Source organism: Dromiciops gliroides, chromosome 3 (assembly GCF_019393635.1).
Source record: "Dromiciops gliroides isolate mDroGli1 chromosome 3, mDroGli1.pri, whole genome shotgun sequence".
In the NCBI taxonomy this organism is placed as follows: Eukaryota; Metazoa; Chordata; class Mammalia; order Microbiotheria; family Microbiotheriidae; genus Dromiciops; species Dromiciops gliroides.
In genome coordinates this window covers 73,751,103-73,776,650 of record NC_057863.1, presented here as the reverse complement: position 1 = coordinate 73,776,650, position 25,548 = coordinate 73,751,103, and the positions used below count along the sequence as shown (strand labels likewise).

At 37.9% G+C, this 25,548-nt stretch overlaps 1 protein-coding gene across 1 annotated transcript in view; it reads right to left on the bottom strand.

The window, feature by feature from the left end:
* The window catches only part of BARD1 (BRCA1 associated RING domain 1), a 140,366-nt gene that overhangs the window by 19,376 nt on the left and 95,442 nt on the right, over nucleotides 1–25,548 (bottom strand). Inside the window, exons 7-9 of the mRNA XM_043996068.1 lie at nucleotides 20,175–20,283; nucleotides 10,758–10,893; nucleotides 9,453–9,545 (exon numbers count right to left, since the gene is read on the bottom strand). Coding sequence (XP_043852003.1) covers nucleotides 9,453–9,545; nucleotides 10,758–10,893; nucleotides 20,175–20,283 — 338 coding nt within the window. The remainder of the gene's footprint in view (nucleotides 1–9,452; nucleotides 9,546–10,757; nucleotides 10,894–20,174; nucleotides 20,284–25,548) is intronic.

The following is a 25,548-nucleotide window of genomic DNA, read 5'->3' as shown; positions in this document are numbered from 1 at the left end:
ACTGTTGATTTGCTTATTTAGGTACATGTATAGGTGAAGGTTGGGGTTCTTTTTGGTCCATTCCCAGAAAGACACAACCTCCTTAGGGGACTGCTTGCATACAACAGGGGCTTAATAAATGTTTGTTATTACCTTAACAAAAAAGGATCACTTGAATAAAATGTTCAGCATTTAGGAATTAGATTTAAGAATCTAGTGTCTAATAAACTGTCACCTTAACCTACTAGGACAGTATTCTAAGGACATCAAATAGAGGTTGAAACAATCTTTAAGTCAATAAATTAAGGCCAAATATTTTAAAATAAAACATCTCTGGAAGTTTTATTTGGTTCCAAAGGAGTCTTTACTTGGTGTTGTTTAAAAGTAAACAAAAATAATACCTATGTCAATTCTTGGAAATTTTCTACAGACACCAAATAGGGGTTGAATTAATTTTCAAGTCAATAATCTGAGACCAAATGTTTTCAAACAAAACGACATCACTGGAAGTTTTACTTGGTTCCAAAGAAAATCTCTTATTTAAAGAGTAAACAAAAATAATGTTAACTCCAAGGAATTTTCAATATATGAACTTTCTTAGAATCCATTTAGTCCCACTGAAGGGGGCCTATTCAAGAAATCCCTCTCTAAGCCAACTTAGGGGCTCCCTAATACTACTGTATTAGATTTTTTTCCCCAGACACAAGACCTATTTTTAATAAGTCATAAATCTTTGCAATTAATTTTGAAGGCCTTGACCCACCTTATTTCTCCTTATTATAACAATGTGCTTTTAGATAAACTGAATTCACAATCACAAATTCATAAGACTTCTGTCTTACACTGAGAAAACAAAGAAACTATGAAAAATGGAAATAAAGTTGGGAAGGGGGATATTTTTCTTTGCTTCCTTTTATAAACATCAATAACTATTTAAATGGATTGTTCTAAACATACTTCTCTTTGAACTCATTTAAATATTTCGTGATATTAACTAGGCCAAGAGATAGCATCTTTTATCCCAAAAGAAGTATTGACATCATTAGAGAGCCACATACACTGCTGGGAGGCTCAGACTGTAATAAAATACCACACTAATAAGTCAGTTTGACTACTCCAGTGATTCCATAAAAAGTGACACGAGGCTGCTAAAAGTAGCAAAACTTTTAAAGTTCTTTTGAAAATAGCATATCTGATAGAAGTGCATTTTCCATGTATCCTGTGATTCATTAAAGAACCTAAGCAGAACATTCTCATAAGAACTAGAATTGAAGTTAAGGGGTAAAAATCTTTATTAACATTTCACATTTCTTGGGTTCAATATTTATGAAACCTTATTACTAAAATCTGTTCCTTTCCTTAATCCCTTTTTGACAGTTACTGGACTAAGTCAACAGAGATCAGGGAAATGCTACAAATCTAAGTTACCTGGATTTCAGCAAAATCGCTGACCAAGTCTCTTTTGAGATGCTTGTGGACATAGAATAGGCAAATGGAGGACCTGGTTAGGGCACAGTGTGGCAAAATTGGAACAGATTATATAACTGCGTCCAAAGAGGGTAATGAACCAATTAATGGTCCAATGTCAACCTCAAAGGAGGGAGGATTTTGTCTCCAGCTTGGCTCCATTCAATGACTGTTCATCAAGTGGTTGAATATTATAAAGTGGGGAAGGGTGGGATCACTGGATCATAGAATCTGAACATTTAAAGCTACAGAAGGAAACTTTGAAGTTATCTAGTCTAAGCTCCCAGTTCCAGATGGGGAACTGAGGTCAAGAGAGATTAATTTCAGAGCACCGCATAGGTAGTGAAGTCGAAGAGCCAGGATTCTGACTCCAAAGTTGGGGTTCTTTCCACCATAATATGCTGCTACACCAAGATAACATGATAAATAACTAAATTAGGACCCAAGATCTCAATAGGTTGGCATGATGGGCCAAACCTAATGAGATAAAAAGGGAGACAATAAAAGTACAAGGCTCTGTGGTTTCGTCAGTGTGGGTACTCCTTCCACCAAAAAGACTGTATGACACTTCAAGTATGGCGTTCAAAGTTCCATGGTTATAAAATTTAAGTGATAATGTGCTTCTCTTAATTAGGCTAGGCTAGTACTCAGCCAACAGACACAAAACCCATCTATCACTAGGCCAACACTTCCCCATTTAGTAGGCTAGCTCCACTGGCAAGCCTTTGAGAACAGACTATGTATGATGTAAGGGACATATTCAAATCTAATAGCTATGTTTTTCTAGCAGTCATTACCAGTTACAATTCTCCTGGTACTGTATCACCTCCTAAATCTATTTTCTATCATCAATGCAATCTATGACCTCTCTACCCTTCCCGGCTTTCCCTTCAAAATCTTGACCTTAAGTCAAGGACAGTCCCAGTATCCCCTAACCTTGAATTTCTCTTGCTCATGATAAATAAAACTGTGCTGATAGGGTTCACTACAAATTTATGTTGACTCATCTCAACTTAGTCTTCATTACCGCACATCAGTCTGTCTATTCTTCCTTGTATGACTATTTTACTGCCAAAAGCATCTGTTTCAAACTTTTTCCTATCCCCTCAAGCTGCAAAGCACCCCTTTCTTCAGAGGATTGAAAAAAATTAAAGCCCTCCCTTATTAGCTCTTCTCCCAAATTCCACACATCAAATCACTGTGTTATTCCCAAATCTGTATTCTTTCCTAGTTTGTTCATCTCCAGGTTGAGATGGCTCCTTCGCCTTGCCAATGAGAACCCCTTCCCTTTCACCCTTCATTCCAACCCCTCCCCATCTCCTCTAGGATCTTGTCCCTTTAACCACTGTTTACCTACCTAAAATTTCTCATCCACTTCCTTATCACCTGGCTAATAGTAACATGATCAGATGTCTCCATCTTTATAAAAAGACTAACTTGATCTTATGCCTTCAAGCTATTTTTCTTCCCTTTCAAAGTCAAATTCTTAGAAAGAGCTATCTGGAAGGATGGAAGGAAACACAAATAGTATAACTTTACAAGTAGCATGTTTAATTTATCATTACATATGTGTGTGTATACATGCACGTGTGTGCGCGCGCACACACACACACACACACTTTTTCTCCCTTTAAAGAAAGCTGTATTCAATAGAGTCTCACAAATTCACACATAATTCCCTTTTTCTGTTCTACCTCATATATGAAAATGTTCTTTTTTAGTGCTGGTTGAATTCAGAATAAAAAAAAAAAAGATAATTTTTTTTTTTTAAAAAAGGAAGAACTATCCACAGTGGTTGATTTCACTTTCTCACCTCCTATTCACTTGTAATTTGGTTCCTCTCTTATACTGGAACAAGTTGGCCTCACACTAGTCCAGTGGTTCAGCTTCAGCACAAAATGACACACTCAGAGATAATCTAACAGTTAACAAAAAGATGAATAATACTAGTATGGAAAGAATATTCAGCAAGGTTACAACATCGACGCACTTGGGAGCAGCTCTGTTGCCTTGATATTTTCCATGGTGGCACTCAGGTCAAAAAGTAGGCTGAAAGTCAGAGAAGCATTCTTTTGTGTGCTGCCTTTTTGCCCTGAATCATCCAGGAAACTCTGAAAAGGTTGGGCCTTAGTACCCTGGCCCAATTAAGCCTCAAATATGGTTTTATTTTCAATAAAAACTAGCCCAGTATGCATGGGTAGATGTTGCTTCCATTTCTCTCTATCTCTATCAAAACTGTTGCCTCTGAGGTCACCAGAGATATATCTATTGCTAAATCCAATGGTCTCTTCTCAGTCCTCATCCTTTTTGATTTCTCTTTTGAGCCTTTGAGACTGCTGACCACCTTCTCCTCCTAGACCAGTGATATCAATTTCAAATAGAAATTGGGGCCAATAAATTGAACATAAGAAATCCCGAGAGCTGCTAAACTTAGAAAACCAAACACTAACATCTTCTATGTTCTATTTTATTTTTATTTATTTTGATAAATATTTTTATCTGGTTCCAGAACTTGACTGCAGCAGGCATGCATGCCATCTCTGTTCTAGATACTTGACCCACTGAGTTTTTATGAAACTTCTCTCATGATTCTCTTCCTACCTGGTCATTCTTGGTCTCCTCTGAAGAAACATTATCCCTGCATCATCCTGAAAATAGCGATCTAACCCATAGGGCTGTCCTGAGCTCCCCTTTCTTCTCAATCTATGCTCTGTTTGGTTTCTTCAGGTACCATGCAATCAGCTATCATGTCCAGGCAGACAACTCCCAAATCTATAAAACCAGCCTATATCTTTCTTTGGAATTCTATTGACCCTATATTGCTTCTTAGACATCTCCCTGGGATGTTCCAGAGGCATTAAACTCAATATAGATAAAGCTGAACTCATAATTGTTATTCATAACCCTATCCCTTTAACTTTCTTATTTCCGCTGGGACTGTCATCACTGAGGTTCACAATCTAGAAGTCAGCCTTGAATCTTCACTCACATACTCCCCCTACCTAATCAGCTGCCAAGTCTTATCAATTCTAGTTCTACAATAACCTCCACTCACATTACACTCATTGGAAGTTAAGACTTTCATCACCTTCTACCTGGCTTCCTAATCGGAGATGCAGTTCCTCATCTCTTCTCTAGGAATGAAACTTATAATCACACATTATTGCTCTTTTAGTTGACAATGTGGGGGCATAATGTTTTCCTGGTCCTATGTATTTCGCTCTGTATCAGTTAACTTTTCACCATAGCTCCCCAATTTGTGTGAATTCCAGGCACGAGTTTTTTTCAAGAGTAATGATATTCCATTATTTATTATTTATTTAACCATTTCCCAATCAGTGAGCAACCACTTGGTCTCCTTTGTCACCCCAAAAAGTATTCCTATGAAGATCTTGGCATATATGAGACCACTGACTTCCTTGGGATATAAGAATAGTATGATCAAAGAGTTTAGTCACTTTTTTCTAGTAATTCCAAACTATTTTTCTAGATCTGTTGAACCAAGTCGTGACTCTACCCACAGTCTATTTTTTAGTACTCTCTTTAACATTCACTTATTTCCATTTTTTATTATATTTATTCCAGGTATAAATATAACCATAGAGAGTTGGTTAAATTTGCATTTCTCTTACCTAATAACCAAATTTGGGTTCAAAAAATCCAAATGCTACAAATAAAGGACCACTGAGACAAGGTTGGATGATAGATCATAAGAATAGGATATTAGGATTTTAACAGACTGTATGCTTATTGATTTATGATACTTCTCTCATGATTCCTTTCCTACCTACCTGGTCATTCTTGGTATCCTCTGAAGAGGAGATTATTAATATGATTATTAATAGACTCTATTAGCTTATCACCGCTAATGTGATGGTGATCAAAAAAGCTAATGCCAAATTAGGTTGCAGTAACATAAGTGTAGTGTCCAAAACAAGGGAGGTCACTGTCCCGTATCTGGAATACCATGTTTCATTCTCGGAAGCTTCTTTTACAAAGAACAGACAAACAGGAACATGTCCAAAAGGGTAGCTAGAATGATGTCGAACACTAGGACGTGTCAATCTGAAATAAAGAAGACTACCAACCCAACAAACCAAGGGAATTGCAATTTTGGGCACTGTACAGCAACAAAGAACTATAAGCTAAGAGGAGCAGAAGGCAGGGTTAAACACATATCGTGTGTGTGTGTGTGTGTGTGTGTGTGTGTGTGTGTGTGTGTGTGTGTGTGGCAATTGGGGTTAAGTGACTTGCCCAGGGTCACACAGCTAAGTAAGTGTCAGGTTGTCTGAGGCTGGATTTGAACTCAGGTCCTCCTGAATCCAGGGCCAGTGCCTCATCCACTGCGCCACCTAGCTGCCCCAATACATTTCTACGGGGAGGGAGTCTCAAGGGAAGTGCAGCCTCTACATAAGTTGTCTTGCACAGCAACTGAAAGACCATAGAAAAGGGTAGGGAGGTTATAACATCTGGTGCCTTTTTTTTTTTTTAATCACCCTCAGGCAATTTGTAGTTCAGGGATCAGGCAAGGTCAGCTCATAGTCAACCAAATTCCACAGATGTCCAACTTAAAGAAAAGGAGACTGGAGTGTGAGGAGACAGAGAGATATCACAGCTCTCTTTAAATATTTTAAAGACTGTCACGAAGAAGAGAAAAATGCTTTGTTCAGCTTTGACCCAGTTGGGAACAGATTCAGAGTAACAGAAGGAAAATCTTTGCAATAATTATTGCTATTTAAAAAACATAATAAAGTGCCTCAGGAGGTAGTAATTCCTTGCACCTACAGAGCCTTAGTCAAGGTGAACCAGGCTGACTACTGATCAGAGAAATTGGAAGGGATTCATGAGTCAGGAACAGGCTGGAATAGAGAATTTCTGAGCTTGAAAAGTTTCTGGTATAGTTGTAGATAAAGCCCAGTAATCCATGTATGATTTTCAAATGATAATTTTTTTTTTCCCATCAAGGCCAAATGGACTTCAGTCTGTAAATATATGATAGTATGCAAACGAGAGAAGGGAGTGAAAAGACATGGTAAAACTCTTTTCTAAGACAAATGTTCCACCAGCATGAGTCCAATTATTTGTTATAACAATCCTTAACTTGTAATGACTCTGAAGAAGACTAATAACAGGGACTGGTGGGAACAGATGGAGCGGTGTTGTTAATTATAGCCACTTAGTTGCATCAGGCCCCATGAGTTATTACTAAAGTCTCCCAATAGGAAAGACGAGTAGTTGCATTTAAAAAGTATATGCAACATCAACAGTTGAGTATGTGTACAAATAAGTATCTCACTAACAAGTCAAATAAAACTGAAAGTTAAAAATATAATGAAGGTCTATTTAACTGAGATCATGGGGAAAAAATCCATTTTACCATGAAACTTTTGGGGGAAAAAACAAAAGAGAGAGAGAATAGTCCATTTCTGGTAATCCTAACCCATTGACAGGGTATCCCTTGAAAGGATGTGTTTTTTACCAATAAAACCTAAGGTTCTCTTTAAGTCCACGTTTGGAATAAAAGACCTATGTCCCATCCAAGTCACTTCAAGTCCTATTTCACCAGCACTTTTGCTTCCCCAATAGTTTGGGTCAGAAGGACCGCCATGCTGTTGAGAAGAGAATTGCATGTTCACAAAACTGACTGATTATCAGCTTCATGGGGTCCAGGATATCTAAGCAGCCATACTTCCAAGCCACCTGTGAATGTGGTCTCTGGTTCCTCCACCCCAACCTTGCCCCAATTTTTGATTGCTGGAACCATAATAAAATCAGTATTGACACTGTTGTTGAGTTGATGACAATCCCCTCACTATCTTTCCCCCAAAACCTACCTCTCTTCTGAACTTCCCTATTATCAAGGACACCATCATCCTCCCCGCCACCCAACACTTGGTATTGCAAACACCAAGGCAGCTAAGTGACAATAAAGATGGGGTGCTAGACATAGAGTCAGAAGTTCTGAGTTCAAATCCTGCCTCAGACACTTATTAGCTGTATGACCAAAAGGAAGTCATTTAACCTCTTTTCTCCCATCTTTAAAATCAGGATAGAAGGTGCTCTTCCCTCTTCACCTCTTCGTCATGTAATACCTGCCTTCCTTCAAATCTCAGCTCAAATGCTACCTTAATAGGTCCTCCCTGAGGCTCTCTGAGGGCAGGGGCTGTTTGCTTTTTTTTTTTTAAATACCTTGTGTTTAGTACAATGCCTAGGACACTTATTAAGTGATTGGGGCCCAGAATAAAGGAAGAGATTTGTCCAAACTTATGCAAGAAGCAAGTGGCATAGCAGGGATATGAACTCAAATCTCCTGATTCAGCACTCCATCAAGAACATAATAGATCTTTTCCATTTCACCGCCTCACTGAGGCAATGAGGAGAAGCCACAGGGTACAGAGTGCCGAGGCTGGAGCCAGGAAGACCCGAGTTCAAAACTGGATTCAGACATTTTTATTAGCCGTGAAACCTTGGGCAAGTGACTTGACCTGTTTGCCTCAGTCTCCTCATCTGTAAAATAGGGTAACACCACCACCTAACCCCCCCTACCACCAGAGTTGTTGTGAAGAAAAAATGAGACACTTGCATAGCATTTAATTAGCACAATGCCTGGCATAGAGTAGGTGCTATATAAATGTACTTCTTGTTGTTATTTCACTGACAGATTAGGAAAAAGAGATCATTGGCTATCTTTAAAATATATTTTACGTTTTATGATGCTAAAGTAGCATTATATAACAGATAGAAGCAGGCCTAAGAGTCAGAAAAACTTGGTCTGAAACTGAGTTCAAATCCTGCCTCTTACATATACCAACTGTCCCCATCAGCCTCAGACACTTGACACTTACTAGTTGTGTGACCCTGGGCAAGTCACTTAACCCCAAATGCCTCACCAAAAAACAAAAAACAAAATAAACAAAACAAAAAAACCCAACTACTTGATTGGATCATTTGGATAAATCTTTTTTTTTTTTTAAGATCTTTTGGATAAAAGGTCAGTCTTTTATCCAAGTGCTTAGTTGTGGAGTCCCAGTATTAAACCACTAGCTTCCCTACTTTATTTGAAATTAATCCAATTAATCAATCAGCCAGTAAGCATTTACCGAGTGCTCGGATGTGACAGACATTATGCTAGGCTCTGGAGAGCACAAAGAAAGGCAAAAATAGGTACCTTGCCCTCGAAGAACTGACAATCTAATGAAGCAGCCATCACAAAAACAAGTCTAAATACTCTTCTTCATGGCAGGGGTGGGGGTCTATTGGTTGTTCTGTCATTTTTCAGTCACATCTGACTCTTGTGATCCCATTTGGGGTTTTCTTGGCAAAGACACTAGAATGGTTTCCCATTTCCTTCTCCATCTCATTTTACAGAAGAGGAAACTGAGGCCAACAGGGTGAAGTACACAGAGGAGGTAGAAGGTATCTTCCAAGACGAATGCACTTCTGCAGAAGATGGTGTTTGAGCTAAGTCTTTCCCTCTCCCCCCCCCCCCGCAGGGTAATGGGGGTTAAGTGACTTGCCCAGGGTCACACAGCTAGTAAGTGTCAAGTGTTTGAGGTTGGGTTTGAACTCCGATCCTCCTGAATCTAGGGCCAGTGCATTATCTACTGCGCCACCTAGCTGCCCCCTTGAGCTAAGTCTTGAAAGAAGAAAGGCAGTGGAGGCAATGTAGGAGAGAATTCCAGGCAGGTAGAACAGCCAGGTCAAAGGTATGGAGACAGGAGAAGTAACAAAGTGTAAGGAACAGCACATACAAGCTGCCAAAATGAACAGCAGAGACAGTGGAAGAGAACTTCAAAGAACAAAGTGATGCCTGGGCTGGCATTATAAAATATATCTCCTTTTGCCTAAAAAGAAAATGGCATTTTAGATATTTATGAGAAGTCACTCTACGTAATGACTTTTGAGTAAGAAAAACCAACCGACTTCCTCCAAAACTGTATGCTGTGGAAAATGAGATACAAGTAGACTACAGTTCAGTATGTAATGCCACCAAAGCCAATACTTACAATCAAATTTTAGAATCCAGCATCCACTGATGATACCAAGAATACATTTCATGGTTCTTTGGACTGTATCACCAGGAACAATGATGTGAGTGACTAGGATAGAAAAGAAACAGGATGAGAAAAATAAATACAATCCAAAATAAACTACTTAGGAAGAAGTAAGCTCATTATCCCCTCTCATTCCACATTCTATAAAGCTGTACTTGGCCATGCACCAAAACCAACATTTTAAACTTTTAAGCATAAGGGAGTTTATTTCTTTTTTGTACTCATGAGACATGTCAATATCACCTGAGTCTAGATTCTTTTCCTTTCCTCTCTTTAAAATGATAAATGTTAGTGCACTGTGAAGAGAGGGCAGTATGGCATAATATATAGGCCAGTCTCAAGAATCAAGAAGGCCTGGGTTCAAATCCTCCCTCTGATGTATTCTAAGCCCTGTGATTCCCTAGACAAGCCATTTGATTTCTTCATGCATCCAGAAACTTTCTAAGATTATGATTTGCAAATAAGTTGTTGATCTGCCTTGGTAAGGGGAGTATCTACACAGTCAGTTCCTAACGTTCATCATATATTAAGTTTGGAACAAAACACTCATATCAATTACACAAAATTATATCACTTTATCAACAGCAAATCTATTTTTCTTCAAGTTAAATATAATCACACAAAGCCATGAAGCTTTGAATTCTACCACAAGTAGCAGTCTTTCATCAGTTTGAGGAAAATCTGGCATAGGGGCAAGAAATCAAGCCAGAGTCAGAAAGAGCTGGTGTTCATCTTTTCTCCCACACACTGGTTGGGTGACTAACATATGAAGACTACCAAGGTTACAAAACAGCTGCTGCTCTACACGAGTGTGGATTTTCCAGAGCAGGACATCTTCGGAGCAATTAAATCATAGACCAAAGGTAGCTAGGTTGCACTACAGTGGATAGAGCACTAGGCTTAGAGTCAGGAAGATGCTGCTTCCTGAGATCGAATCCACACTCAGACACATACTAGCATTGTGATCCTGGGCAAGTCACCTAACCCTGTTTGCCTCAGTTTCCTTATCTGTAAAATGAGCTGGAGAAGGAAATGGCAAACCACTCCAGTATCTTTGCCAAGAAAGCCCCAAATGGGGTCAAGAAGAGTCAGACACAACTGAAAAATGACTAACAACAAATAAAGATTAAAAATAAAAATGAGGAAAGACTATTTAGATTTATTTAAGATCCAAAATACATTTTCTCATTTCAATGGCACAAACTCACAGTAATTCTCAAGTACAAAGAGTCTTTCCAACTTAAGAAAAATACTTACCTGTGCTGTTAAACTCAGTACACTTTTTAGCCTTAAGTACTTTTGCAAGCTCACTTAGTAACTGTTGCTGATCTGAGGTGAGGCCACTGCTTAATAGTACAAGAAGGTCATCTCTTCTCTGGTTAGTATTCATACGCTAGGAAGGGAAAACAGAATAAATGTTAAGAAACAGCATGATTTAATGGTAAAAGAGAAGTCAGAAATTAATTCCTTTTGACATGAAGCTTTCGCTTTCACAATTTAAATCTACTTTAACTTACCCATCCAAACTAACTCTCATTATAGTTCTACCCATAATCCAGAAATCTCACTATTCAAATTCATTTTAGATCAGTGGTTTTGTTTTTGTTTTTTTGGTCTATACCTCTACTTGACATTGCTCTGTGGCCCTTGGAGCATCTTGCTTTCTCTGTACTGAATTGAGTTCCTTGTGTTTTTTTAAGGACTTGTCAACCCTCTCTGGTAATCCTACCTTGAAAAAAAATGAATTCACTGACTCATCAACCATATCATTCAATCCAAAGATATTGAATCCACTCTTATGTCTGTACAGTAAAACTTTAGCCACCCAGGGCTACCCAAAATCCCACAATGGCTCCAAACTCCTTTGGTGGAGAAGCAGTGGCCTCTGAGCACCCAGAAATAGGTACCAAAGACTCAAAGATTATACCTAACACTATAAAATGGGATGGTCTACTGGGAAGAAGGGAAGGAAAGAGAACAAGCATTTAACTGCCTATTATGTACCACTGAGCCAAGATAAAGGAGCATTGGTGAGAAGTTTTAAGAATTTTAATGCAAAGAATACAGGATCTGGGAATTGGAGACCCAGATTTGCTATGTACCAACATATGTACATCTTTGGGTAAGATGCTCAATTATCTAATGTTTAGTTTCTAATCCTCAATTACCTCACAGTATAAAGGAGGTAATACTATGAAGATGAATGAATGAAAACACATTTATTAAATGATTCCCATATGCTAAGCATTGTGTTAACCCCTAGGGCAAGGCTTCTTAAACTTTTTCCACTCGTGACCCCATTTTGCCCAAGAAATCTTTATGTGACCCTGGCTATAGAGGTATATAAAATAGGTAAACATAATAACCTTTTACTGTTAACAAATTTTGAGACCCCCTTTCAATTAAGGGCCCCATATGGAGTCATGACCCATAGTTTAAGAAGCTTTGCCCTAGGGATACTAAAACAAACAAGCATGATAATTCTTCCCCTCAAGGAGCTTACGTTTTAATTGGGGATGAGTGATGGAAAGGGTCAGGTGAGAGAGGATGGGGAGAAGATGCCCAGAAGGTGGCATGGAAAACTGGGTCCTGGGTAAGATAAGATAAAAGCTCATCCATTGGATCCAAGAGGATGCAGGGTAAGGGCCTGAGATTCCACTCATAGGGAGATGAGGATGATAACTGGAGAACAGATAGCATGGTTTAAAGATAACTGGCATATACTTAGTAGTATTAGGAGGAGCAACAGCAGCAGCAGCAGCAGCAGTAGTAGTAATAGCAGTAGCAGCAGCAGCAGCAGCAGTAGTAGTAATAGCAGTAGCAGCAACAGCAGCAGCAGTAGTAGTAATAGCAGTAGCAGCAACAGCAGCAGCAGTAGTAGTAATAGCAGTAGCAGCAACAGCAGCAGCAGTAGTAGTAGTAATAGCTGTTGTAGTAGTAGTAGTTCTACTAGTACTAGTAGCCATAGCTACAGCCACAGCCACAGCAGTAGTAGTTATTCTGGAATAGGCACAGGGGTAAGGATAGCACCTGAAAAAACTTTGCTGACCAATAGATTAGCCCCCTTTCTCGAAAAGTTCCAGTCTCCAAGAGCTACCTGGAGTCACAAAACCAGCGTATGAGAAGCAAACCTTGAACTTGGGTCTCCCTGGTTTCACGGCCAGCTCATTACAGCATGCTACTTTTCCAGGCAGTAGGAATGATCACTCATGTTCACTGAACAATTATGAATGAACTCTTCTGGCCCTACAGCTCACAGGTTTGACACGGTAAGAAGACAGAGAGGTGTACAGTACAGAGTAGAGGGACCCAACAAAAAAAGCTGTAATTAAAAACATTCCATTGCTTAGCCCTCGGACATAACCTAGAAAACCCAGCTAACTAAAATGACGGATACATCAAAGGTGCTGGATGGCTAAGGCTTCCCTGCAAAGGTCTCACAGCAGAGGTATTATAATGCTTCTTAATATCATCTCTGTATACTCATACTCAATCATATCTGCATTTAGATATCTTTTCTACTTCACTGGATTGCACGCTTGTGGGATCGTATCTAACCTAAATTCAGCAAACCCTACGGCACCTGACACATGTTAATACACCCTCTGAGGAAGGATAATAAAACTTCTGATGATAATGACAATCATTTTAAAAGACGGGGGTTTAACATCCATCCTTGTCAGTTTTATAAAATAAATATTTCTGCCAAGAATAGTCCTAAATGGGAAAAGATGCTTCCCCAATTTATATAACTAATTTTATCTAAATTAGTTCACTGTATGAAATGCAATATTGAAGAGATACCTAAATATAGCCTACACTACCATTTCTCTCAACCCCAGGAAACTGTTAAATTGGGTCAACCAATAAAAGTTCCAGAAACCTCTTCCTTTATTTCTCTTATTGTGGTTATTTAATTTGAGTTTTAAAAAATAACAGAAATTGACACTAACAGAAGCAGACAAAAACTTTTCACAATATATAGAGGCTATAGAGGAATATCAAGCAAAGGGCTCTCAAAGCCACATACCCCATTAAAGAAAGGATGAAAGTGAACATCTGTACTGAAACAAATCTGCAATCATAGTGCAACCTAAATAATCAATGAATGAAAAAACATTTATTAACCACCATCTATGTGCTAGGTACTCTGCTATGCCCTGGGTATATAAAAAGAGGCAAAAGGTAGTCCCTACTCTCAAGGAGATTACATTAAAACAGAATAAGAATAAGCACCTGACATTTTTTAAAAATAAAGATAAAATTCATTTATTAAAAAAAAAATCAGAATACACTCAAATTACATTACATTAAATGCAAATTATGTTACAATTTGCCAAGTAAAAAGTTTAAAAAAAAAGGTTTTTGACAGGATAAGGAAGCATGAGCTCCTTATTAAGAGGCAAAGTTAAAGAAAATAGAATAAATATAATACCAGTGGCATAAATGGTAACCAATTCTGTAGCAACAATAATAAAAATAATAGTAGGTGTACATGAACTGATGCTGAGTGAGATGAACAGAACCAGGAAAACATTGTACACACTATCAACAACATTATGTGTTGATCAACTGTGAGATACTTGATTCTTCTCAGCAATAAAATAGTCCAAGATACATCCAAAGGACCCATGATGGAAAATGCTCTCCAAATCCAGAAAAAAAAGAACTCTGGAATCTAGATGCAGACTGAACCATACTTTTTTGTTGTTTTTCCTTTTTTACTGATTCTTCTTTCACAACATGACTAATGAAGAAATATGTTTAATGTGATTGTACATCTATAACCTATATCAGATTATTTGCTCTCTTGGGGAGGGAGGGAGAAAAATTTGAAGTTAGAAATCTTATAAAAACAAATATTGAAATCTATCTCTACATGTAACTGGAAAATAATAAAATACTTTTATGGAAAAAAAATAATAGTAGGTGGTTATGATTTAATAGTGGTGAAAGGTTTTCAGGATACTTTACATACATTATCTCATTTGGTCACAGATGACTTGACCAGAGGTCTAAAGGAAGAAAAAAAGATTCTAAAGGATAAAGAAGGGAAAGGAAGGCATTCTAGGCATGGAGAAAAACCCAAGGGAAAGCACAGAGGTGGGAAATATTATGTTGTTATTGTTATTTTATGATTTGCTCTCATGATTCTGTTCACTTCAAGGTACATCAGTTTATATATCTTCCCAGGATTCTCTGAAATTATACTCTTCGCTATTTCTTACAGCAAGACTGTATTCTATATGTCTCATATATACATACTATATACACCATGGTTTTATATCATATTTTTATTCAACCATTTCCTGAACTGATGAACAAGTGCCTTAGTTTCCCACTTTTTGTTACTATAAAAAGTTAGTATAAATATTTTTTGCACATACAGGTCCTTTTCTCTCTCTAAAAAACCCCCGAAATTGTTACAGGTATAGGACTGATATTTCTAACTCAAAGGTGGACAGTTCAGTAACTTTTGGGGCCCCTATCCAAACTGCTATCCAAAATGGCAGGAACAATCAAAAGATCAAGGTCAAGGAATGACTAACAGTCCACTTTGGCTTAGAAATGAGGAATAGATGGAGTTACCACACTACCATGCTTCAAAATGATGACATAAGGCCTGGCACAGCTAAATTAAAAGAAAATACACTTTCGAGGTAATAAAATAGACTCAGTCTATATTCCTTTCTCAAATGTTTCCTAAGTGGGAGAATGGTAAATGGCAATTCCAGGCAGTCAATATTTAGAGCCAAAGATGGTTCTATGTATCTTACAAGTGCTTAATATCATTATTGTATAATTTGATTCACAATTAAGCATGTGTCAAGAGGAGTTAAAAGTATCACCATAAAGGCTTTTACTTCAGAACAATTTGGAGCAATTCTTTCATTCCACAAATCATTATAATGGGATGGGACAAACTCTGGCTTGAGAGAGAAGCTCTGGAGGAAAGACTAGGAAGGAGACTGGCTTAGAAAATAAAGTGGGTAAACTTCCCAAAGAAACAGATTTCTTAAAAACTAGAACAGATGTTAAAATTGAAGGAAAAGAGCTATCTGATTTAGAAAACTGACTTAGAAAACAAAACAAGGAGAAATAGTGTAAAAGTTATTAGAGTCAGGACAGTTAGGTGGTGCAGTGGATAGACCACCGGCCCTGGATTCAGGAGGACCTGAGTTCAAAGACACTTAACACTAAGAACTGTGTGACCCTGGGCAAGTCACTTAACCCCAAGTGCCTCACTAAAAGAAAAAAAAAAATTATTAGAGTCCCCAAACACCATGATATAAAAGAAGGGAAAAAAGTCTGAGCAATATATTTCTTTTGGGGGGATAGTTACAAATTGTTCTCCAGAACGTTTGGACCAGTCCATCAGTGTCCCAATTTTTCCATATCTCCTTCAGTATTTGTCACTTTCCTTTTCTGTCATGTTAGCCAATCTGATGAGTGTGAGATGGTACCCCAGAATTGTTTTAATTTGCAATTCTCAAATACAAATTTAGAGCATTTTTCATGTGACTACAAATAGTTTTTATTTCCTCTTCTGAAAACCATTTGTCCATATCCTTTGACCATTTAAAAATTGAGGAATGGCTCTATTTTTTTATGTTTGGCTCAGTTCCTTAATGATGTGAGAAATGAATCCTTTATCAGAGAAATTTGCTATAAAAATATTTTTTCCTCAATTTCCTTCCTTCTAATTTTAGCTGCATTGGTTTTGTTTGTGCAAAACCTTTTTTTATTTCATGCAAATCAAAATTATCCATTTAACTTCTTGTGATCCTCTCTATCTCTTGTTTGGTCATAAATTCTTCATTTTCCCTAATTTGCTTATGATATCAACATTTATGTCTAAATCATATACCCACTTTGACCTTATGTTGGTATGTAGTATGAAATGTTTGTCTATTTGTAGTTTCTGCCAGACTGCTTTTTGTCAAATAGTGAGTTCTTGCTCACAGAGCTTGGATTTTTGGATTTATCAAACACCAGATTATTATGGTCATTTACTTTTATATATTTTTTTTAATCCAGTACTAGATTATTTTAATGATTACTAGTAGTCTGAAATCTGGTACTGCTTGGCTGCCTTCCTTCACTTTTTGTTTCATTGATTCCCTTGATATTCTTGACACTTTGTTCTTTCAGATGAATCTTGATGTTATTTTTCCTAGCTGTATAAAATCATTTTTTAGTAGTCTGATTGGTATGGTACTGAATAACTAAATTATCTTAGGAAGTATTGTCATTTCTATTATATTGGCTCAGTGTACCCACGAGCAATTAATATTTCTTTAAATATTTATATCTGTCTTTATTTCTATGAAAAGTGTTTTGTAATTGTGTTAAAGTTCCTGAGCATGTCTTGGCAGGTAAACTCCCAAATATTTTACATGCTGCCTGTAGTAATTTTAAATGGAATTTATCTTTTTATCTCTTCCAGCTGGGTTTTGTTGGTAATATATAGAAATGCTCATTATTTGTGTGGGTTTATTTTATGTTCTGCAACTTTGCTAAAATGTTAATTATTTCAATTAGTTTTTTTAATTGATTCTCTAGGATTCTCTAAGTATACCATTGTATCATCTAAAAAAAGTGAGTTTTGTTTCCATTATTGCCTATTTTTATTCCTCTAATTTATTTTTCTTATCTCATTGCTATAGCTAGCATTTCTAGTATAATAATGAATAGTGGTAATGATAACGGATGTCCTTACTTCACCTCTGATCTTACTGGGGAGGGTTCTAGTTTCTCCCATCTAAGATGATGCTTGGTCTTAGTTTTAGATAAGACAATACCTTATATATCAATTCCTAAAATATCATTTTAAGAAAAGTATCATTTATTCCTATGCTTTCTAGTGTTTTTTAAAAATAGGAATGAGTGTTGTATTTTGTCAAAAGCTTTTTTAAGGTATCTATATAATTATATGATTTTTCTTGTTTTTCTTACTAATATATTCAATTATGATTAGTTTCCCTAATATTGAACCAGCCCTGCATTCTTGGTATAAATTGTACCTAGTCATAATATATTATCTTAGTATTAATAATATCATATTAGTATATAATATGCCTATATTATATTAGTAAATAATATTGCTATAGTCCTAGGCACAATATTTAAGAAAATAATAAAGACTGCACCTATCTGTTAGAATCAGAAGGCAAATTAAAGACAGAAAGAATCTACCAATCATCTCCTGAAAAGAACCTGCAAAAGTAAAAGTCCCAGCAATATAATAGCCAAAATCCAAATGTCTAAGCTGTTCAAGTACCACAGGAGAATAAGATCACACAAAACATAAGCACTTTCTACAGAAGCTGAGAGGATATCTTGAAATACAATACCCCAGAGCAAAAGTTATAGAAGCTTTCAGCCAAAAATAATTTGCCTTGCAAAGCTAAGTATAATCCTAGAGAGGGAAAATGAATCTTGAATGGAATCAAGAACTTTTAAGCATTTCTTATGAAAAAAAAAAAAAGTTGATTAGGAATTCTGAATTGCAAATTCAGAAAAACCCAGAAAGAAATTTATTTGAACATTTGGAAGGAATTATATGATGATGTAGTGCTAACATTCTAATAGCAGGGGAATAAACAATAAACCCCTTTAGGACACTGACATCTTTAAAGTGTTCTGAGGGAGTTAAATAAAGAAAAGAGGTTTTTGGGGGGATAGATTAGTTTTCTCCTGAGAATTTTAAGAGAAGAAAAAGGGTAGAAAGATGAAGCAGGGGGTGAAATTTGCTATTTCTCAGAATTAGAGTATTTAAAGAAATGCAGGAAACATCAGATGAACCTCCCTTATCTGAAATGGACAAAGCAGAATTGAATACATACACGCATACACGAATTATTAATTTGTTATAGAAGTACATTGAAATGTAAAAGAGAAAAAAGGTGTGATGGGAGGGAAGGAGTCTTGGCTGTGTGACCCTGGACAAGTAACTTAACTGGTCTGCCTCATTTTCCCCATTTGTAAAATGGGAGTAATAATACACCCCCCCCCCCGGGCTGCTGTGAGGATAAAGATATTTACATAAAGTGCTTTGTAAACTTAAAATCCTATATAAATGCTAACTATTATTATTACTACTATATTATTATAATTAAATTATTGTTGTTATTCTTATTATACCAGAAAGGGAAGATTTACAAGCAAAAACAAGCTTCCCAACTCTAAAAGGGAGGTTAAAATGGAGGGAGGGAGGAAGCCAAGAACTAGAATCTAATGGGTTGCCTTATATACCTCTTAGACAACTGAGGGAATGGCTGAGCAAACTATGCTATGTGGATATCATAGATTATTACTGTCCCATAAGAAATAACTGAAGAGGTGATTTAAAGAATTCTGGATTATTAGGAACTGATGCAAAGTAAGTGAAAAGAACTAAGAGAACAGTTTATAGAAAGAAAAACTGTAAAGAAAAGCAACTTCAAAAGACTTAAGAATTCTCTTTAATGCAATGACCAATGATAGAGCATGTTGCATGCTGACATCCCCTTCATCACTCTGTGACAGAGAGGTGATGAGCACATATATTTTCAATTTTTGGACATGAGCACTCTTTGGATTCATATTGACTAGTTGTGCTTATTTGTTTTTTTGTTCAATTAAATTTTTATTGCTTTTCAATTCTATTTACAAGAGACTGTAAGACCCCCCCCCCTCCCCCTTTTCTTTCAGTTTTTAATGGGGGGAGGGGACCAACAGGAGATTGGGACATTTAACAATTGTGATTTTTTTTTAAAAAGGCCATTAAAACTTTTTTTCCCCCTTTTTATTTTTGGAGACAATCAGGGTTAAGTGATTTGTCCAGTATCACCCAGCTAATAAGTATCTGAGGCTGGATTTGAATTCAGGTCCTCCTGACTCCAGGCCCAGCGCTCTATCCACTGACCCACCTAACTTCTATGAAACATTTTTTTAAATGCACAAAAGAGAATAAAATGCAACAGGAGGCACAGACAAGCAGGATAATTTTGAAAGTAATGCATAGAACTTATTTTGTGCTTTTAAAAGGTGGCATGAAACAGATTCAATTTCATATAGAATCCTCTTCTGTGTTGTTCTATGCATGTAAAAATATTCTTTTGTTGTTTAACTGTGAGTTGGGAGTGGGGTCACTAATAAGCCCACCATGGCACCCTGTGACCTTAGTAACATCAAAAGGCAAACATAACTTCATGAGAGCCATGTGAAAACCAGGTTTATTACAAAAGAAATGAACATGGCATGTGGAAGTTTGTATCTTTATAGTAGCATGACAGAGGGAGGAGGAAATATCAGGGAGAGGCATAACATGGGAAGGGGAATGGTGCAGCAAAGGTGGAAAAAAGGACAAGCCCACAGGGAGGATGGAGCAAAGTAATGGCAAAACCTCCTTTTCCCTTGGGAACTGCTAGACTATGAAGATAGGAGGGTCCCTTTATCTGCAAAGAACCCCAGCTTGCCTCCCAAGAACACTCCAGCTTGGGGTGCACAAACTGTCAGCTCAAGGGGAGCTTTGTTCTTAACACATTCAAGGCCTCCTGCATGCTCTGGGTTCAGTGTTGCTGCAAAATATGGCAACTCAAAGAGACAAGTTCAGGGGATCCCCTTAATAGCCCTTAACAGTATTCACCCAAACACTGGTACACATTTTAAAGAAATTAAATCCATACTTACTCCTGAGCAATGGCTAGTTTCGGGTATTTTATTCTCCTCAGGCAGCGACAATACGGATCTCATAGCTTCAGTTTCAGCATAATCCACAGGCCGGAGACCAAATATGTTTCTGGGAAAATAAGCACAGATGGGTTTAAGTAAATAAAATATGTGACTTGGTTCTTAACGAAATGGGTGCATTTAGTAGAGTCGTGTTTTCAATCTCCTTACTAATGTGCAGTTTTAACTAAAATACACAAGTCAGAATTTCACACAAAGCAGATGGATCCAGCACCACAAGCTGCCATATTTGACAGTGAAATTTCAGCAGTAAGCCAAATCAAAAGACTGCGTTCCCCGCTCAACGTACTGTTTTGCTTGCACGTGAATCTCTTTTTTACAAATCTGTATTTTTCAGCCACGAAAAAAAAAAATACGGCTTGGTAATCATTAATCATAATTATGGGGGTGTTGTGCAAGGGGAGAAAGTTTTAATTGCAGATAGAAACCACAACCTGTATGACAGGTTCTATTCAAACAAATATACAAATGAGATAAATTCATAAGCCAGGGATTTAGATTTATCAGATGCATAATTTCTTCTACATTACATAAAAATATCCAAATAAAACAGTGACTGGGCTACTTCTTAAATTAATTTAACTAATTTATTAAATTGATTAGTTTAACTTAAATCAACTATTTAATGAATTAACTATTTATAAGTCCATTATAATCAGGGATCTTCACTGCAGTGAACAAAAGAGCAGGTGTGGGTCAGAGATGGATATGAACCATACCTTTAATTACATAAATTAAATTCTGAGAGTCACAGGACTTTACAGCTGGAAAGAACCTTAGAGATTACCCTAGGCCAACTGGGTTTCCTTTCTGAGATGCGTGAAGGGAAGCTCAGAATCACTCAACAATCGTTTATTAAACACTTCCTCCGTCTATGTGCTGATATGAATACAAAGAGGGGCCAAACCAGAGCTATTCTCAAAAATCTTACATTCTAAGGGAGGGATCTAACATGTAAATAAGTATCTCCATGATGCATGCAGAGTAGACAGAAGGTCACCTCAGAGGAAAATGAAATAAGGAAAAGCTTCCTGCAGAAGGTGGGTTTTGAGCTGAATCTTGAAGGAGGCCAGAAATTCTGAAGGTGGAGGGCAGCTACCAGGTATGGGAGACAGCCAGGGCAAAGGCCGAGAGCTAGGAGACTGAGTACTGTGTATGATGAGCATACTGACATTCATGCAGCTTGTCTTGTCCCAATAAGCCACAAAGCCCACTACCCTTCTTTTAAGCAATTTAGACACAGTGTCCCAAAAATTTTAGTTCCACTTTAGACTTTTTAAAGCTTTAATACTTAATGCAGTTCAACTCTTAGTGCCATTTTAATCTGATTGATGCTTTAATAAACTTTAATTTTGAGCTGAAATTGTATCAATAGTCTCTTTTGTTTTTGTTTTTGTTTTTTGCGGGGCAGTGGGGGTTAAGTGACTTGCCCAAGGTCACACAGCTAGTAAGTGTCAAGTGTCTGAGGCCGGATTTGAACTCAGGAACTCCTGAATCCAGGGCCAGTGCTTTATCCACTGCGCCACCTAGCTGCCCCCTCAATAGTCTCTTAAATGCAGCTATGATATATATAAATATATACATATGTATATTCATATACACATACAAAATTTATCTTCATTTAAATACAACTAGCAAACTAAAGTGACTGGAACTCTTCACATCTTATAGGGTGTCTTCAAATTCTTAGTGAAGTTTTAAGCTTATTAAAAACTATTTTTTTTTGGGGGGGGGGATGAGGCAATTGGGGTTAAGTGACTTGCCCAGGGTCACAAAGCTGCAGGGCCGGTGCTCTATCCACTGCGCCACCTAGCTGCCCCTAAAAACTATTTTATTAACTTATACTATTTAAAGCTTATTTAAACTGCACTAAGGCTTTTGGGACACCCCTACAGATGTGAAGGGGGCAGCTAGGTGGCACAGTAGATGGAGCACCAGGCCTGAAATCAGGAACACCTCAGCTCAAATCTGGCTTCAGACACTTACTAGCTGTGTGACCCTGAGCAAGTCACTTAATCCTGTTTGACTCAGTTTACTCATCTGGAAAACGAGCTGGAGAAGGAAATGGCAAAGTACTCCAGTATCTTTACCAAGAAAACCCTAAACAGGGTCATGAAGAGTAGGGAACGACTAAACAACATAGATGTGCCAAGTTCCAGTCACTCTAGCATATAAGCCATACTTGAGATGGATTTTACGTGTGCGCAATATATACATATTTATACACATACATAACAGACTGAAACACTGATAAAGCCCAAGCTCGCCACAAGTAATATTGATAAGCTCAGAATGAATCTTTGAGGTCATGCAACGATAATATCTCTGCATTTATCTATGATATTAAAATGTCTAACTGGAGCAAATCTAATTTGCTCTGTAAGTAACTAAATGAGATGTCTTTCTTCTTCCTAAAAGCTAGATGCCAGTCACTCCTTTTCCCCATACCCAGTTCTTCCCCAACCTACATCCCACTCGCTCCTTCCTTCTCAACATCTCCGTGCATACACATCAGAAAATGGAAACCTGACATCAAGGATAAATAATCATTCTTTTTTTTTTTTTTAAGTGAGGCAATTGGGGTTAAGTGACTTGCCCAGGTCACACAGCTAGAAAGTGTCAAGTGTCTGAGGCCGGATTTGAACTCAGGTCCTCCTGACTCCAGGGCCGGTGCTCTATCCACTGCGCCACCTAGCTGCCCCCATAAATCATCATTCTTAGAAGTTTCAAACTAAAGAAAGCTATAAAGTGAACAACAAAGCACCTTTGTTTAATTGCCACATCACCAGAAATTCACTGTACAAACCTAGCTTGTAGAGACTATTTAGACCAACTTCCACCACCATTTTACAGATGAAAAAGCTGAGATCCAGGAGCTTCAATATCAGAGCATGAGAGTTCTCATTCCAGAGACAGTGCTCCTCAAAGAAATAAAATAGGAAATAAGACTCTGTACCGCTGCATAAAGGGTAACAGGACGACATTCAGAGAATTACACCAAGGACTCAAAACATCACTTGAATTCCCATCATTGGCTAAGCCAGTCCATGCATCAAAAATAGCCCCAACTCAGGACGTATTTAGCTTTGAAGAAACTGAGGATAAGATGAAGGGTAGGCCTCCAACCTCTATTTAGTGTCCTTAGCAGGCCAACTTCACGTGGCCTCTAGGCTCATGGATCTTTTCTCTTGGATTCCACATGACTGTTGGCCATCCAGATTCAATTCACTAGACTGCTGACTCGGCTCTCCTCTAATACTAATGAATAGGGTGATGGCATATTACAAATGCTTCATATTAAAAGATAGTTGGTCAAACCTCAGGCTGGCACCATGGGAGAGCTAACCTATTAAACACTGTCACAGGCTCCTACTTTGTTATGCACAATCAAGAAAGGAATTTGGCGACTAAGGAGAAGCATCTTTAAATCAAGACGCTACCAAAAAAATGTCCTTCAATTCAATTTAACCAGAGGAAGAAAAACGTCCTTTATTATATCGCATTATTGGTTACGTCAGGAAATGTTCTAACTTCAAAGAACATGGGATCTCATCTGACTCTGGTCATTTCTCAGCCATGTTCTCTGATAAATCCTCCAGAGAGGGCTCAGCAGACGTCCTGGACACCTTCCTCAAAGTCATGGGTTTTTTTTGTTTTGTTTTTTTTGTTTGTTTTTGATGAGGCAGTTGGGGTTAAGTGACTTGCCCAGGGTCACACAGCTAGTAAGTGTGAAGTGTCGGAGGCCGGATTTGAACTCAGGTACTCCTGAATCCAGGGCCGGTGCCTTATCCACTGCGCCATCTAGCTGCCCCAAGGTCATGTTTTAAGAGACACAAAAGTAACCAGTTACCAGAGTGGGAGTTGCTTCAGTAGTTAGATCATGGACTCATCAGAGCCAAAGTCAAATTTAATATGAAAGTAAGGGAAAGGTTAAAACCAAGAAGGCAATGAGAACAACTCCAACCTGATGGTGAAAGCAAGCTTTTCCACATTCAGTGTCTAGCACCATGCCTTGTGTATACATATGCTTATATATTACAGTTTAGCCCAGTGAATTCAACAGTGAAGGAGACTACTGGTGAGAACAGCAACTTCTACACCACAGGCACTTTCCTCTAAGAGACCTAGTCACTATTTCTGAGTGGTGACAGCAACAAGGCTAACTGATCTTTGCTTAATGGTCATAAAATAGATGGTATGTGTCATAAGTCACCAATACTATGTGTCAGTAGCCTGAGGTGGGACCTCAACCCGAGTGAGCCTATGTCCGGGGCCAGCTCTATATTTAATACAGGTATTATTCACCTTTCTTGGTTCATGGAACACCTTTGGCTGTTTGGACCCCTTTTCAAAGTAATATTTTTAAATGCATAAGATAAAATAGAATACAGAGGATTACAGAGGAAACCAACTGTATTGAAATATAATTAGTAGGGCAGCTAGATGGCGCAGTGGATAGAGCACCGGCCCTGGAGTCAGGAGTACCTGAGTTCAAATCCGGCCTCAGACACTTAACACTTACTAGCTGTGTGACTCTAGGCAAGTCACTTAATCCCAATTGCCTCACTAAAAAAAACAAAACAAAGAAATATAATTAGTAACATAAAAAAAGTTCATGGATTCTTGTTCTATTTTTTACATTTGAGGAATATATCTAGAACATGTGTGATTTTAAACTGCTGCCATGTGACTAGTTCAACTTTTTTTCTGATTGATTCCCCCCCCCCCCTCAGTCCAGACCAGGTGGTCCTGATCAGGAAATTACATCTACCAATGCCAATCTACAGCATTTCTGCTCCTTCGGGCTCCTCAGTAATATTCCAGGGGTTCAGATAATCAGTATTTTTGCTGGGACGGAAAAGTGCAAAGGATCTGAACCCTGGTCTTCCTACATCTTCCTACAGCTTGACTCCTCCCCTCTTTAGCTTCTCCTTAAGACCTCCCAAATTTTCACTCCCAAACATAATCTGATTCTTGCTCTTCCAAAACCCTCCCAGGAATCAGTTCCACAATCTGTTTTTCCTTCTGTAAGTTCAAACAAATCCTTTTGTTCCTACTCCCACACATATTTCTCTACAGAAGCCAGATGTGAACAAAAATGAATTGTCACCGCACACGCCTAGTAAATGACATCATTGGATAGGAGAGTGGGAAGCCAGTGCCTTAGCCTCCATCCATCCAGGTAATTTTGGCTGACTCGCCCTTCAAAACTGCCTCCTTATGGGGGCAGGACTCCTAGAAGGCAAAAAGATTTTGTTATACTCGGTGTCTTTTGCCCACTCTTACTAGAATGATGGCTTGAGCAGCACTGTTT